Genomic DNA, 17,436 nt, shown 5'->3' with positions numbered 1-17,436 from the left:
CAAAGAAAAGATGTTCAATAGTTTTACTGACCGACTTAGTTGTATTTTGTAAATATACACAAATTTAGAATTTGATGGCTGCAACACACTCAACAAAAGTTGGGACAGAGTTAAAATAGGATTGAAAAGTGCCCAGAATATTCAAGTAACACCAGTTTGGAAGACTCCACATTAAGCAGGCTAATTGGTAGGAGGTGAGGTATCATGACTGGGTATGAAAGTAGTGTCCATCAAAGGCTCAGTCTTTGCAAGCAAGGATGGGTCATGGCTCACCCCTTTGTGCCAAGATTCATTAGAGAATTGTTAGTCAGTTCAAAAGGAACATTTCTCAATGCTTCAGAAAACCATTGTCACTCAACACAGTCCATCGCTGCGTCCAGAAATGCAACTTGACTCTGTATTACGCAAGGAGGAAGCCACACATCATCTCTATGCAGAAACGCCGGCGAGTTCTCTGGGTCCAAGCTCATCTCAGATGGACCGAAAGACTGGAACCGTGTGCTGTGGTCAGATGAGTCCACATTTCAGCTAGTTTTCGGAAAAAACGGACTTCGAATTCTCCGTGCCAAAGATGAAAACGACCATCCAGATTGTTAACAGCGAAAGGTGCAAAAGCCAGGATCTGTGATGGTATGGGGGTGCATCAGTGCCCACGGCATGGGTGAGTTGCATGTATGTGAAGGTACCATTGACTCTGAGGTGTATATTAGGATTTTAGAGAGACATATGTTGCCAACAAGGCAACGTCTCTTCCCGGGACATCCATGCTTATTTCAGCAGGACAATGCCAGACCACATTCTGCATGGTCTACAACAGTGTGGCTTTGTAGACACAGAGTGCGTGTGCTTGACTGGCCTGCTGCCAGTCCAGATCTATCTCCTATTGAAAATATATGGCGCATCATGAAGAAAAGAATCAGACAACAGAGACCATGGACTGTTGAGCAGCTGAAGTCTTATATCAAGCAAGAATGGACAAAATTTCCAATTGCAAATCTACTACAATTAGTATCCTCAGTTCCAAAACGATTAAAAAGTGTTATTAAAAGGAAAGGTGATGTAACACAATGGTACACATGCCTCTGTCCCAACTTTTGAGTGTGTTGCAGCCATCAAATTCTAAATTTGTGTATGTTTATAAAATACAATTAAGTTGCTCAGTAAAACTATCGAAAATTTTTTCTTTGTACTTTTGTCAGTTAAGTAGAGGTTCACATGAATTAACATATCACAGATTTTTGTTTTTATTGCATTTTGGAAAATATCCCAACTTTTCTGGAAATAGGGTTTGTACTATACCTCACATTTATCTGGATTGAAAGCCTGTAGGATCACTGGGGGACCCGAGTCATCCCAACCACTATCTATTCCAGCTGCTACCATCTGGGAAACAGTACCACAGCATAAAAGCCAGACCAACAGACTCCGGGACAGTTTCTTCCACCAGGCCACCAGACTGATTAATTCATGCTGACGCAACTGTATTTCTATGTTATATTGACTGTCCTGTTTTACATACTATGTATTGCAAATTACTATAAATTGCTCATTTAGATGGAGACATAACGTAAAGATTTTTACTCCTCATATATGTGAGGGATGTATGTAATAAAGTCAATTCAATTCACAACCTCACTATAAAGGGGCACCTGTTTAAAACTGAGATAATGAGGAATTTCTTAAGCAAGAGAGTAGTAAATCTGTGGAATATGTTACAACAGATGACAGTGGCGGGGTGGTTAATGTTTACGGGGAGACGGAAGGAGAGTAGGATTCAATAATGTCTTTCAGAAATTTATAATTCTAACAAATTGTCCCCCCTCACTTCCCCAGCCTATCCATTGTCTCACCATAAATCTAGCCCTCCCGCACAGGCAAAATGCCGGTGAATATCGGCACTCCCCAGCACAATCTTTCCTGTAATGTTCTGATCAGAACTGAACCCAGTACGCCAAACATTCTTCTCCACCCAATGCCACTCCCCATTCCTCCACCTCCTGCGACCAGTAAATCCACTCACTCGTGACCTGAGACACATCGTTGCACCAACTCCGGCATAATTTACTATGATTGCACATCTCACATTTAGATGGAGACATAACAAAGATTTTTACTCCTCATGTATGTGAAGGTTGTAAGAAATAAAGTCAGTTCAACACTGTCTACAAAAGCACCTATTTAACTATCAACAAACTTACTAACCATGCCTTTTACATTCGCACCTAAATGGTTTATATAAATTACAAAGATCCCAGCACACACCCACCACTAGACCACTAGGGTGGCAAGGTAGCATAATGCTCTTGCAGTGCCAGTAACCTGGGTTCAATTCTCACCTGTTGTACATTCTCCCCTTGATCAGCCATGATGAAATGGCAGAGGAAACTCGATGGGCCAAATGGCCTAATTCTGCTTATAGTCTTGTATGTTTCCTTCAGGTTCTCCTGTTTTGTCTCGTATTCCAAGGACAACGGGGTTAATTGTAACAAGGGTGTACCTGGACAGCATGGGCTTGTTGGGCCAGAAGGACCCATTACTGTGCTGTATCTCTCTCTAAATAAACACAGACCTTCAGTTTGAGAGATAACCTTGACTTCCTTCCACTGAGCCATTTATATATTCACTCGGCTATCTCCCCTAGATCCCATGTGATCTAACCTTCCAGACTAGCCTGCCACGAGGGATGCTGTCAAAGGCCTTGCTGAAGTCCATATGAACGTATAGTTTTACCTTCATCTGTCTCCTTGCTTACCTCTTCATAGAACTCCAGAAGATCTGTCAGACTTCCCATGCACAATCCCATGTCGCCTGTTCCAAAATGGACCCTCTCTCTCCAAATGTTGGTAGATCCTGCCCCTGAGAATCCCCTCTGGCGCTTTAATCACCACTGATAATGGATTTACCGGGCTTGTTTTTGCTGCCATTTTAAGCAATGATACCACATTAGCCATGTTCCAGTCCTCCAGAATCTCGCCTGTGACTTGAGATGAAGCAAAAAAAAATCTGAGGACCTCTGTAGTTTCTTCTTTGGCTTCCAACAATGTCCAAGGTCAGACCCTGGGGATCTGTCCACTTTAAGGCTTTCAATGCCTCCTCCCTGCTAATTCACATACGGTCCAAGATCTCATTGCTAATTTCCCTCACCCCACCCATCTCTCTTCCTTAGCCTCCATCATTTTCTCCACAGTAAAAACCAAAGAAAAATATTTTTTTTAACTTTCCTATTTCCTTTGGCTCTATGCATGGATGGTCCTGATCTTTAAATTAGACTATTTTTCTCCCTAACCACTCTTTTAATGTTCCTATAGAATCTTTCAGAATTTTGCCTCAATTTGCTGGCAAATACGTCTTGTAACCCTCTTTTTCTTTCCCCCTTGTACCTTCTATCAAGTGTAGATTTAAATGGCACTTGTAAGGGAAAATCCAACACCATTAAGGAGGGCAAGTTCATATATCCCTGGCATTCAATGTTGTTAACATTATCAAGTCCAACATCAACATCCTGGAAGTCGCTATTGTCTAAAAAAACTCATCTGAGCTGGTCACATAAATACTAGGACTACAGGAGCAAGTCAGACTTTGACGATTCTTCTAGGTGAATTAGTCACAGAGCACAAATGGGCCCTTTGGTCTATCTAGTCCTTGCTGAACCATTATTTTGCGTAGTCCCAAAGACTCACAGCTGGATCGTAGCCCTCCAAACCCTTCCCATCCTGTTCAAATTTCCATTAAAAATTGAAAATCACCAATTCAACAACCAGCTTATTACACACTTTCACCACCCTCTGAGTGAAGAAGTTCTTAAAAGTTCTGGTCGCCTCACTACAGGAAGGATGTGGAAACCATAGAAAGGGTGCAGAGGAGATTTACAAGGATGTTGCCTGGAATGGGGAGCATTCCTTATGAAAACAGGTTGAGTGAACTTGGCCTTTTCTCCTTGGAGCAACCGAGGATGAGAGGTGACCTGATAGAGGTGTATAAGATGACAAAAGACATTGATCATGTGGATAGTCAGAGGCTTTTTCCGAGGGCTGAAATGGCTGCTACAAGATGGCAAAGTTTAAGGAGCTTGGGAGTAGGTCCAGAGGAGATGTCAGGGGTAAGTTTTTTACGCAGAGAGTGGTGAGTACGTGGAAGGGGCTGCCGGTGACGGTGGTGGAGGCGGATACGATAGGGTCTTTTAAGAGACTCCTGGATAGGTACATGGAGCTTAGAAAAATAGAGGGCTGTGGGTAACCCTAAGTAATTTCTAAGGTAGGGACATGTTCAGCACAACTTTGCGGGCCAAAGGGCCTGTATTGTGCTGCAAGTTTTCTATGTTTCTATGTTCTTAAAAACCTTTCACCCTTAAACTAAGGCCTCTAGTTCTAGTCTCACCCAAACTCAATTGAAAAAGCCTGCTTGCATTTATCCTTTTTATACCCCTCATACTTTTCATAATCAAGTCCTAACATATTCAACCTTTCTCTAACTCAGGTGCTCAAGTCCTGGCAACATAATTTCCTTTGTACTTTTTCAATCTTATTGACACATTTCTCGTAGGCAGGTGAACATAACTGCACACTGTACTCCAAATTCGGGCTTCACCCAGCATCTCATACAACTTCAACATAACATCTGAACTCCTGTACTCAATACTTTGATTTATGACCCCTATAAGTGACTAACTATGATGTCACTTTCAAGGAATTATAAATCTGTATCCCAGATCCCTCTGTTCTACTGAATTCCTCGATAGCCCTACTGTTCACTGTGTTAACTCTTACACTGGTTTGTCCCCCCAAAAAGCAACACCTCACAATTACCTGCATTGAATTCCTTCAGCCATTTTTTTAGCCCATTTTTCCAGCTGGTCCTGATCCCATTGCAAGCTTTGGTGGTCTTTCCTCGCTGTTCACTACACCCCCCATCTTGGTGTCATCTGCAAATTTGCTGATTCAGTTAGCGCATTATCATCCGGATTGTTGATTATAGATGACAAACAACAATGGACCCAGCACCGATCCCTGTGGCACCCTACTAGTCACAAGCCTCCAGTCAGAGGAGCAACCACCTGCTACCACTCTCTGTGACTTCTCCTGGAATGCCAATGTCAAATCCAATTTGCTCCCTTATCCTGAATGCCAAGCGACTGAACTTTATTGACCAGCCTCCCATGTGGGACCTTGTCACAGGCCTTGCTAAAGTCCATGCAGACAACATCCACTGCCCTTCCTTCACCCACTTTTCTGCTAACCTCTTCAAAAAATGGTAAGATTGGTGTAAGGGGTTTCTTCTTTCATTTTACTGCATAGGCTAATTAAAATGGCTTCTTCGTTATGTTATACTTGAGCTGGCTTCTTTGTTATGTTAAATGCTGAGAAAGTTCTTGCGCTAGTAGTTTGTTTGGGTAAGATTAGTGATAAGAGGGCGAACGAACCAATTGGGATAGATGTTATTCTTTTTAGTGTGTCTGTAAGTTATTGTGATGCGCGGGTTTTGGGGCAGAAGGCGTGAGAGAGAGCGAGAGGATGGACAAGGTGCTGTGAGTCGGCTAGCAGGGTCGGAAAGGCTAGCTGGAAAGGAATGAGTGAAGCCAGATGGGTGAGAAAGGTCAAGGGCAGGAGAAGAAAGATTCTGATAGAGGAGAATGGATCATAGGAGAAAGGGAAGGTGGAGGGGGCCCGGGGGAAGAAATAGGCAAGTGAGAAGTAAAAGATCAGAGTGGGGAATGGAGGGGTGTAATTTGTTTATTGGAAGGAGAAATTGATATTTGTGCCGTCAGGTTGGAGGGTACCCAGATGGAATATAAGGTGTTGCTCCTCCACCCCAAGTGTGGCCGCCTCCTGGCACAAGAGGAGGCCATGGACCAACACGTCAGAATGGGAACTAAAGTGTTTGGCCACTGGGAAGTCCTACTTGTGTGGATGGTGTGGAGGTGCTCGACAAAGCGTTCCTCTCATTTACAATGGGTCTCACCAATGTAGAGGAGACTGCAGTGGGAGACAATTGACAACCCCAGAATGGGGTTGACGCACCTGGAAGGACTGTTTGGGGCCTGAATGAAGGTGAAGGAGGTGGTGAATGGGTAGGTGTAGCACTTAACCTATCCCAATCTACACTTGCCAGATCTTTTCTAATGGCAGCAAAATTTGCCTTTTTCCAATTCAGAATCTCAGCCCGAAGACCAGACATCCTCCTTAATTCTCTTGAACCTAATGGAATTGTGATCACTGGATCCAAAGTGTTCTCCTACACACTCTCTTATGTCACCTGTCTGTCTTGTTCCCTAGTAGGAGGTAGAGTATTGCACTCGCCCCAAGTTGGGACAGTATACTGATTAAGGAAACTTTTCTGAACATATTTCACAGACTCTATCCTATCCAGCCATTTTACAATATGGGAGTCCCTATCAATATGTGGAAAAGTTAAATTCACTTACTATCACAACCTTATTTTTCTTGCAACTGTTTTCTATCTCTCAACAAATTTGCTCCTTAAAATCCCACTGACTATTGGGTGGCCTACAATATAATCCCAATAATGTGGTCATCCTTTCTAATTCCTCAATTCCACCCATGCAGCCTCAGTGGACGAGTCCTCTAATTTGTCCTGTCTGAGCACTGCCATGACATTTTTCCCTGACTAGTAATGCTACCCCTCCCACAATCTCTCCTTCTCTATCACGTCTAAAACAACGGAACTCCTGAATACTGAGCTGCCAGTCCTGCCCTTCCTGCAACCAAGTCTCACAGTTTACACAGTCATAATTCCACATCCTGATCCACGCTCTGATCTCATCTGCCTCTCCTTCAATTCTTGCACAGAAATAGACATAGCTCAGAACATTATTCCCACCACACACAATCTTTCAGTTCCTGGTTTTGTATGTAGGTTTAACAACATCTTCCCCTGCACCCCCCCCCCAAATCATTCCACTAGCTGCCTTGGCACTGTGGTTCCCATCCCTCTGCAACTCTAGTTTAACCCCCCCCCCCAAGAGTAGTACTAGCAAACCTTCCTGCAAAGGTATCAGTACCCCTCCAGTTCAGTGCAAACCTTCCCATCTATACAGGTCCAATCTTCCCTTGAAGAGAACCCAGTGATCCAAAAATTGGAAGCCTTCCCCCGAGCACCATCTCCTTGGCCATGTGTTCAATTGTATTATCTTTTGATTCCTGGCCTCACCTGCACATCGCACGGGTGGCAATCCTGCGATCTTTGCTTCCTGGCCCTCTGAGGGTTTAGAGACACAGCAGGAGTGTGACACTCGCTCAGACGGATGTCACCTCAACAACACTCACACACCTCGCTCCCATCCAAGATTTGTCCACCACTCTAAACGTTCACCTTTTGAGGGCCAACCTGTGAACTCTGCCAGCAAATCGGACAAGGGGTACATGAGCAAGCAAATAAACATCACCTGGAACTTCCCCTCCAAACTCACACTATCTGACATGAAAACAGTATGATTCCTTCATCACTGGGTCCAAATCTGGAACCCACAGCTTGTTGGGACTAGAGCAGTTCATGGAACCAACTCTCTTAAAGACTTCAGGGATGGGAAATGTAGGTGTCCAATGTTAGGTTAAACCCTAAACTAGGGCATTTCGTTTTAACATTTACGTTACTATCTCCCAATAGAAGTAGCTAATGCAGATGCTAAAAAAAAAGATCTAATCTAAACAGTAATCTCCAGACTGAAAGCAACACACATAAAAAATGCTGGTGAACGCAGCAGGCCGGGCAGCATCTATAGGACAGGGAAACAGTCGACGTTTCGGGCCGAGACCCTTCGTCAGGACTGAACCATCTTTTGAAGGTCAACACCCACAAAACTGAAGGAATTAATCAAGTCAGGCAGCGTCTATGGAGGGGAATAACCAGTCGTCATTTCTGGCCGGGATCCATCGTCAGGATTGGAAGGAAAGGGGGCAGAAAATGCTGGGAGAACTTGGCAAGTCGGGCAGCATCTACAGTTATCCTATCAGTACAGAGTTCTTTAAATTTGGCCTCCAATGTTAATATGTGTATAGCTGTAAAATACCCAGATGAGTTGAGGGTGAATTTTAATTATAGCTTTAAAAAAAGATAATTAGCGAACAGTAGCCATTCACGAGTTCTCCAATGTGTCAGTAGTCAACAATTACACTGAACTGCAAGGATACAAAGCTGGAACATCCTCATAGGAGCACCAAATCGAACTGGGAGATAATGGAAAACAAAGCTGATCTTTGTCAGTTCTATGCTTATTGACAATAATCCAAGAGGCGTGTATTTACGATGCACACTGGTATTCAATGGTTTTATAAACACGATGTCTCTAGTATCAGTTATGTAAACACCCAAATTATATGGTTCTTGCATTAATGTAAAGATGACATATATTGTAAGCACAGCTGCAGACGAGAAACATCGGCAGCATTCGGTTGAGGGAAGAGTAAGGCTGCGTTCAATGTGTTTTGTGCTGAAGGTTCACAGGATTTGCTCGAAAGTACAAAACAAGAGTATCCATCTGTTATCTGTACCCCTGTGTTCACTTAGAATAATCTTGTGGTACTGTATCTAGTCTGTTTGCACTTCTGGAGTCACCATTCCGCGAAGTTCGCATATAACAATGTTTCGTTACAGCAAGTCTCTCATGGATTAATTCTATAGTGAAACGCAAACCAGAGAACGATTTTTAAATAGTGCTCTGAGTTCTGAAGTACGGAAATACACCCAATCGAGACTCAAGCCCCCGAGGACGTAAATCTGCAACTCGGATAGCCTCCGACCTTAGACCATGCCCTTACAATAACCTGAAACATACACTAAAGTTTTACCGAAATTCGAATTTTAAATACACCTCCTGAATCGGGATCCATAATCTGCATTAAACCTGCTTACAATTTTGTAGCCCGTGCATTAGACATTTCATTTTCTCTCGTTTTTGAAAGGTTTTGCCCAAAATCCTTGCACAGAATGTCACGTACTGTGTTCACGCACTACACGCAGTTTGACTTGTGTTCTATTAACTTATTTATGGTAATATATAGGTATTTTGTTTTATGTGCTGTGCGTGTTATGTGTATTGTGGGTACACCGTGGCCCGGAGGACGTTGTTTCATTTGATTGTATATGTGTACAGTCAGATGACAATCAACTGGAACGTGCTCGGGTCAATTTAAAACGGCAGTTGGACGCCACAGTGATAAAAGTCCAAACATACGGGATATGATTAAGGGGTAAAAGTATAAACGGAGTTACCTTGACTACAGAAGTCTGACACTCGTTGAAGGAAAGAAGAAAAAAAATACGAAAAGGCGAGAAATTTGGTGGGGAAAGGGGTGGGCGGTAGAGTTATAATAGAGCAACACACACAGAACGTTGGAGGAACTCAGCAGGCCAGGCAGCATCTATGGAAACACGTACAGCCGACGTTTTGGCAGGAAGGGGTGCGGTCCGAAACGTCGACTGAACTTTTTTTCCATAGATGGTGCCTTGCCTGCTGAGTTCCTCCAGCACTTTGTGTGTGTCGCTCGGATTTCCAGCATCTGCAGATTTTCTCGTTTGTAATTTCATATTAGCCGGTTTGGAATCAGAATTGGAGTTTAAGTTAGCATGTGTATTTAAAAGGATATCTGAAGTACAAAGCAGGTTACTACCCGCTGACGAAATGAAATTCTTGCCCCGAACGGGATCTCTCCTCGGTTCCAGGGGTTCCACGGACCCCTTGCATAATGGTATATTGGTCGATGGCGTAAAAAAGGTTGAGTACAGTACCCCGGTGAGAAAATCGAAACAAACAAAAAACAGTCTTTTACTGCCTTGCTACGATCGTTGTTTTAAAATTAGGATCAGCGATATTCCAAGGGCGAACAGTTAAACACTGTGCGTAAATATTGAAGTTCTGATCACGTAATTAACTACTACTAATTAGCCATAAGAAAGAGACTCTATATTCAATTCTAGATATTCTAATTGAATTGTTTCCAGAAAAATCTAGCAATAAGTTTAGGTCTCTGTATCTCATTTTTGGTTTTCTTTACTAAACGAGGATGTTTACTAACAGATTTTCCAACTGTGATCAGACAGCTGAACGGATCCTGACCCGGATCTGGGCTGTACCCTCCAAATATCCAGACCCTGTCTCTCGGTTTTTTTTTGCACTACCTTACTTTCCATTTTCTATTTATGATTTATAATTTAAATTTTTAATATTTTCTATCGATTTGTAATCTAGGGAGCGGGAAGCGCAGAATCAAATATCGCTGTGATGATTGTACGTTCTGGCGACAATAAAGTATAATGTATAAAGTAGTAACCAGTCCTGATGAAGGGTCTGGGCCCGATAGGTCGACTGCTTATTCTCATCCACGGGTGCTGCCTGGCCTGCTGAGCTCCTCCAGCACATTGTGTGAGTTGCTCTAGATTGCCGGCATCTGAGTAGCTCCATTGACTAACCGGACTGTGTGCGGGGTGGGGAATCAAAGTTCACCAAGCCTCGCGTGGAGAAATCCAGGAGCAACGCAAACACGAAAAACACACACATTACGTGTCGAGTTTTAAATGCAAGCGAGAACCAGATTAACTGCAAGAGAATCTGAGGGGCAGTAAAAATTAAACGTGAAGCGAGTAAATGGTCAAAAAGCGTCGCCACACGAGCGCCGCCTAAAGGACAAAAGCAGGAACTGAGCGATAGGAAAAGTAACCCCCTCTGTCTCCCTTCCTACCCGATAGGGAGGTACAGTATACTGTACGAAATGATAATGATGAAGGGGGCAGTTGAGACACCAGATGTCCGAAAATAAACAGCGTCTACGAGAAAAAGCACCCTCGGAAGTAGGACCAGGTGCCTGTTACAATTTTGAGAAGTGTTGGAGGAAATGGCAGGGCCAGTCAGCATAATCTTTCACTGCGTTTGGGAATCAAGGCAAAAAATAAAAAAAATAAAATTCAGCACCAGCTGGTGGTGGTGGTGGTGGGGCAGCTTCAAGAAACGTCCATTTGGGACAGAACTAATGATTACTGGAGGGGGGGGGCGGGTAGGGAGATAATTAAGGCCAATGTGATCAGTGATGGAATTTCTGCAGAGGAATTGGCTAATATGGACAATGCAGTTAATACTCCCAACAAGGGTCTGATAAAATGGCAGATCAGCAAGGACACAGCGCAAAAGGGAGAGTGAAATCATAGGTAGGAAATCAGCTAAACCACAGCCAGTCTTGGCAAATATTTGTACAAAGAACAATAACAAAGTCAATACTGACTGAATTCATCGGTTTAATCTAATATTCATCTTTTTTATTTAGGATCATAGATGACAAACCCTTCAATCAGAGTGCTATTCCAGGAGAAAGGTTCCTGTTCCCACACTGGGCTGTCACTTTCACACTCCCCCTACTAGAGCCTGTTCCCTCCTAGGGATTCTATAGAAGTATGGACCAGTAGTTCCCGCAGTGTCAGTAATTCCCCTCTCAGCATTAGATGAGGTGCTGATACCCTTTAATAATCTATGCTATCAACCACAATGCACTGAGATGTTCTGATGTCATCAATTTAAAATTGTCCAATCAGCAACCACATTTATTTCCACTGTGGGTTAATCTTTACTATTTTTACTCTTTGTCATCAGTTCTGTTCCGTAATTGCACAAGAGCTGGCCACAACTCTGCTAGGGCAATTCGCATCCATTACTCTCTCCTCCACAGAAACCCAAACCCTGAACACTCCAGGCCATGCCTCATGCAGGCATGGGAGATTTAAAAGTTGTTACTGATCTGAGTTCCAAAGTGGCAAACGTTTGCTGCATGCATTAGTGAATCTATAATCAAACCCATTAAATCTTGTGACTTATAACTAATACAGTATTCACAATCTCATTATTAATGGTAATGTAACCAGGCTAGTTGAGGTCTGACCACAACCCCAGATCTACAAGTAAATCAGAGAGCTTAACATCATTACCACAATGAGCAAATTTTGATAATCGGCTCCACGTATGGGGGCAGAAATGAACTGAGTTTTTCATTGAACAACTATATGCATATGATAATAAATTTTACTTGACTTGAGGTTTGAATCCGGTGTCGAGGAAATGGTGCTGTTGGAATGGGAGTACTTAAAAATAAATTGTTAGGAATCATTGACTAATCATCTGAGCTGGGAAGTGTTAAAACTGAACAAGTACATCTTTGTAAATAAATTATCATCCAAAAGGAACCTTGAAGTGCCTGAAGATACACCAACTCAAAGCAACTGTAGAAAAAATATTAACAATTATAAATGAAGTGGCCAATAAAAGAATTGAGGTCGCTTGCATCTGAACTGGTTTCAATTTTTGGACGAGACTTAAAATAGTAGTGGGGTTTAGTGGTTTGCTATCTTCAGTTAGACTGGTGGAAGCTGCTTGGCAATGAAGTCTTCCACTGCGACCAATTCCTGTGCAATGAAAGAAGAGAGTTTTATTAAACTATTTTGAGTAATTCTAATACTGTATTCTCATTTTCGTTCCAAATTGCTACCGGTAAAGTTAAATTTCCCCATAACACACAACAGCAGACATTGCAAATTATTATTGCTCCGATATTGTCCTTTCCACTTTCAAAGCTCAAATCCATCAACACCTCAGTCTTGGGGCAAACACTCACCCACTTTTCCAACTTAATCTTCTAATACCTGGTTTTCATTATAATTACCTCAAAAAACGTAACAAGTCAGAAACATTATTCTCTAGATCCTGACAGAATTGCTTTCTTTTCTTTGTTCCGTTGCTGGAAATCAACCATATGATCTGCCATCTATAGTCTAATCGAGCACAGTTTAGTTACTAAAGTCCGACACATCCAGTCGCAGTGAGTGGCGTCAAATTTGACAGAAGAAGCAGTTGTGCACAAATAGGCAATTTGGAAGTCAATATAATTTTAACCTCATTATTAACCAGAAAGCTATTTGGCCCAATTCTGACTGAGTGACAATTCCGACAAGGAGCTATTTAATGTTGAAAGACTTTACCTTTGCTTGTCCCCAGTATGCATTAACACAAATATGGGTTGGATGACACAGAAATAGTTACTTACAAACAGAAGAAACTGCAGCAACGCTCACCTGTTGACATGTGCAGTGCTGCATTAAGTATGTTATAAACTGAATGTTTTCTGGATTGACGATTGTCTTTAGTTTATGCAAAGTCATAAAACCAAATTTTAATGTTATCACAGGATCCATTTCCCCATGACACTGCAGGATGCTGATGTCCTTGTTGACATTGCTGCCTGCGGCCTAGAAACACAAACAAATTATACCTGCATTTAAATCATCAGTTGTACCCTTTAATTCATTCCTAGAAATCCCGTTTTATCAGATTAACCAGTCATCGTCCTATTACCAAGATCTGGTTAGATGGTATCTTTCTGATGAGTGTTAAATCGAATTCCAGCTGTGCCCACAAGTGGATAAATTTCTACATTGCGCAGACCAATGTGCAATGCTAGTCCGTCACAGACAAAGCCCTCCCCACCATCGAGCAGATTTACATGGAGTGCTGCCACAGGAAAGCAGTATCTATCATCAAGGACTCCCGCCACCCAGGCCAGGTTCTCATCAGCCGGCAGGTACGGGAGCCTCAAGTCCCACACCAGCAGGTTCAGAAACAGTTACTCTACAACAATCGGGCTCCGGAACTGACAGAGAGAGTGAACCTTGGAATTTACCCTTTCTGAAGTAGTTTATCTAACAATTTTCTTTACCTCCCCTCACTTTCCACTTTCTGTAGGGACTGCTCCCTCCACGAATACCTTGTCCATTTGTGCCTCTCCACTAATCTCCCTCCTGGCACATATCCCTGCGTCAAGAGAAAAGCTACACCTGCCCATTCACCTCCATTCAAGGCCCCAACCTGTCCTTCCAGGTGAGGCAAGACTTCACCTGCGAATCTGTCGGAGTTGTCTATTGCATCCGGTGCTCCCGATGCGGCCTCCTCTACGTTGGTGAGACCAATCGTAAATCGGGGGGCTGCTTCATTGAGCACCTTCGCTCCATTGGCCAAAAGCGGAATTTCCCGATGGCTAAACATTTTAATTCCTATCCCCATTCCCATTCTGACATGTCAGTCTATGGCCTCCTCTTCCGGCACAATGAGGACACTCTCAGGGTGGAGGAGCAGCACCTCATGTTCTGACTAGGTAGCCTCCAACCTGATGGCTGAACATTGATTTCTCCTTCCATTCTGGCCTCTTGCCTCTCCTCCTTCCCTTTCTCCCGTGGTCCACTCTCCTCTCCTATCAGATTCCTTCCTCTCCAGCCCTTTACCTTTTCCCACCCACCCAGCTTCACCTCCCAGCTTCTAGCTTGTCGTCCTTCCCTCCCCCACCTTTTTATTCTGGTGCTTTCCTTTCCAGTCCCAATGAAGGGCTTTGCCCCCAAATGTGGACTGTTTATTTATTTTCATGGATGCTGCCTGACCCACTGAGTTCCTTTGCATTTCCAGTATCTGCAGAATCTCCTGTTTAAAATTCTCTTCTCTCCTGAAGAGATCACAGGTATGAGCACTGTCTAGGACTTTGCCCAAGTCACCTCTCTTCCTACGGAGGCTCCTGCAGAGCTGCAGCGGGAAAACTTGCCACCATTGCAAAACCAATTAACTTCTCAATGCCTAAGCTCACTTCCAGCACGTCGGCAATTAATAACCATAACGAAAATACCTGTTTACTAATCTCACTGGTAATTTATGTTAAACATCACAAAATTATAAATCCATAAAGGTAGATAGAAACCATAGAAACTACAGCACAGAAACAGGCCTTTTGGCCCTTCTTGGCTGTGCCGAACCATTTTCTGCCTAGTCCCACTGACCTGCACACGGACCATATCCCTCCATACACCTCCCATCAGATAACTGAAGGGTAATTTTATCTACTAATGGACAAATCCTACTGCATCTTTATACCATAGTAGAATATGCAAAGTGTTGAAGTACCTGTGGGAATGATTTATGAAGAGGGAGCCAGCAGCTCAGGGCTATAACACCACCTAACTTATGATGGCTTGTTAAAGCAGTGTAGAGAGACAGTGCACCACCCTGTAACACAATGGGAGGAGTTCAGTTACTTCCCTTGACAGCCGTTCAAAAATACCAATTCAGATTTGAGCAAAATTAATTCTGAAGATTTACTTGTGAAAATCCTCCCAGGATGATCCTATGTGAAGGAATACCATTTTTGATTTCGTGATCAATAATTGCTTTAACTTGGGGGGAGGGTGGAAATAAAAACACAAACAGTTATTCATTTGATGTAAACAAACCACATCTCCCCATTCCCTCTCTGTACACATAAGCTGGATACAAATAAGCTGACATCCATTATACAGGACATAAATTTTTATATCGTCCACTTTTAGTTGATAAGAACCACATGTTGCTTACTTCTTTGCCACATCTGTACAATTTGGAATTCACTAATATCTGTTCTTGTGAATGTTATGATTGCTGCTTTAGGATGTAATGCTGAGACTTTGATTGGACCACACTTGAACTGAACTGAATTTACTTTATTTCTTACATCCTTCACATACATGAGGAGTAAAAATCATTATGTTACGTCTCTGTCTAAATGTGTAATGTGCAATCATAGTAATTTATAATAAATAGAACAGTCAATGCAATATAGAGTACACTCAAATCAGCGTGAGTTCATCAGTCTGATGGTCTGGTGGAAGAAGTTGTCCCGGAGCCTGTTGGTTCTGGCTTTAATGCTGCGGTACTGCTTCCCGGATGGTAGCAGCTGGAGTAGATCATGGCTGGGATGGCTTGGGTCCCCAATTGTCCTACAGGCCCTTTTTATACACCTGTCCTTGTAAATGTCCTGAATAGTGGGAAGTTCGTAACTACAGATGCGCTGGGCTGTCCACACCACTCTCTGCAGAGTCCTGCGATTGAGGGAGGTACGGTTCCCAAACCAGGCAGTGATGCAGCCAGTCAGGGTGCTCTCAGTCGTGCCCCTGTAGAAAGTTCTTAGGATTTGGGAGTCCACACCAAACTTCATACACTTGGATGCAGCCTCAGAATAGAGGGTTGTCCATTTTTAGAATAGAGATGAGAAGGAATTTCTTTCACCAGTGGGTGGTGAATCTGTGGAATGTGTTGCTAGGCACGGCTGTCACTGATCATATGTACAGCAGAGGCTGATGGGTTCTTGGTTAGTCAGTGGCATGAAAGGTTACAGGGAGAAAGCAGGAGAATGGGGTTGACAAAGGATAATAAATCAGCCATGATGGAATGGCACAGTAGAGTCAATGGGCCACGTGGCTTAATTCTGTTCCCATGTCCTATGGTGGTAAGATCCAAGCCCAAAATCATCTCGCCCTCCGTTCTCCCGCTTGCTTTCAGGTCGCAAAGCACACTAGCTATCTTGATAATTGCCCTGGTCCTCCACCCAAATCCATTACTGATCCCCCTCTTTCTTTCTTGCCACCAGCTCTGGCCTGAGTTGCTGCCTATGAGGTGCATGCTCCATTATGGAGAACGGTGACTAAACTTCATCCATTCTCACTTGCCTAATCGAGACCATGGTGAGAAACAGAGTTAATGACTTTCACCTTCCTGCTTACACACTTTAGAGTCTCCCTTGGGAATCAGTTCCTATTGAAGTTCTATCTCAAGTATTTGCTCAGGAACTATGCCTTTTCCGTTTGGAACTATACTTGTACACCCTCGACTGACTCTTTTTAATATAGTACTTAATCTTTCACTTCCCCCTGTTTGATGGGATTTTTTCTTTGCATTCCCAACCTTTTTAATGCCATGGACCAACACCAGTAAGCAAGGGGGTCTATGCAGCCCCCCACTACAGGCACGGGGAAATTCCTTTGTTAAAAGCGCCGCTGCACACTTAAAGTGAGAAGCCCATTACTCATCTGCCCCTCATCAAGAGCATGGAGTGGATGAACAGCAACAAAAGGGAACTCACTGCAGTCAGCAGCTTTCTTTATACCAGCTTCATCTTCAGCGTCATCTGGACTTAATCCAGTCAAGTCAAACCTTTTAAACAAAAGACAAACTTTTACTTTAAGAATGATATTGCACTCATCAGGCTCCAAGGGTAGTCGTAACCGAAGGGTGGTAGTGGGGACGAGCTCCCACTGCTAAACAAATGCTCTTCATGGCGTGTCTCAAACAGCCTCTGACAACCAAGTCCAACTCCTGGCCTTCACGTGTGTCATGGTTCTTATGCCCGGCGGAGCTGTTCTCACTGACAGGAGAAGGGGCAAAGGCGGGCCACTGGCGCCTTCAAACCAGTTGCTCCGGGCAGATGGGGCTCGTTAACCACGGATGGTAGCTCGTCTGGGAGAGGGAAAACTCCGATTTCAAACCTCCGCTGCCTTGCGGTTATACCCGCTCACGGGAAAGACTTTGGGAGTAAACCGCGAGGAAAAATCTGGAGTCGGAGTCCCGAAGGCAGCTGACTGCTGTACCCA

The 17,436-nt window shown here is 43.4% G+C and overlaps 1 protein-coding gene across 1 annotated transcript in view; it reads right to left on the bottom strand.

Moving 5' to 3' along the window:
- Positions 1–11,237: 11,237 nt before the first annotated feature.
- Positions 11,238–17,436, bottom strand: part of lypla2 (lysophospholipase 2) — an 18,723-nt gene continuing 12,524 nt past the window's right edge. The window contains exons 6-10 of the mRNA XM_063033558.1: positions 16,929–16,999; positions 15,134–15,207; positions 14,939–15,040; positions 13,069–13,242; positions 11,238–12,402 (exon numbers count right to left, since the gene is read on the bottom strand). Of these exons, the coding sequence (XP_062889628.1) occupies positions 12,352–12,402; positions 13,069–13,242; positions 14,939–15,040; positions 15,134–15,207; positions 16,929–16,999 (472 nt within the window). The 3' untranslated portion in view covers positions 11,238–12,351. The remainder of the gene's footprint in view (positions 12,403–13,068; positions 13,243–14,938; positions 15,041–15,133; positions 15,208–16,928; positions 17,000–17,436) is intronic.

Source organism: Mobula hypostoma, chromosome 26 (genome assembly GCF_963921235.1).
Source record: "Mobula hypostoma chromosome 26, sMobHyp1.1, whole genome shotgun sequence".
Lineage (NCBI taxonomy): Eukaryota > Metazoa > Chordata > Chondrichthyes > Myliobatiformes > Myliobatidae > Mobula > Mobula hypostoma.
Note: the sequence above shows the minus strand (reverse complement) of the source record. Positions and strands in the feature narration are given on the sequence as shown.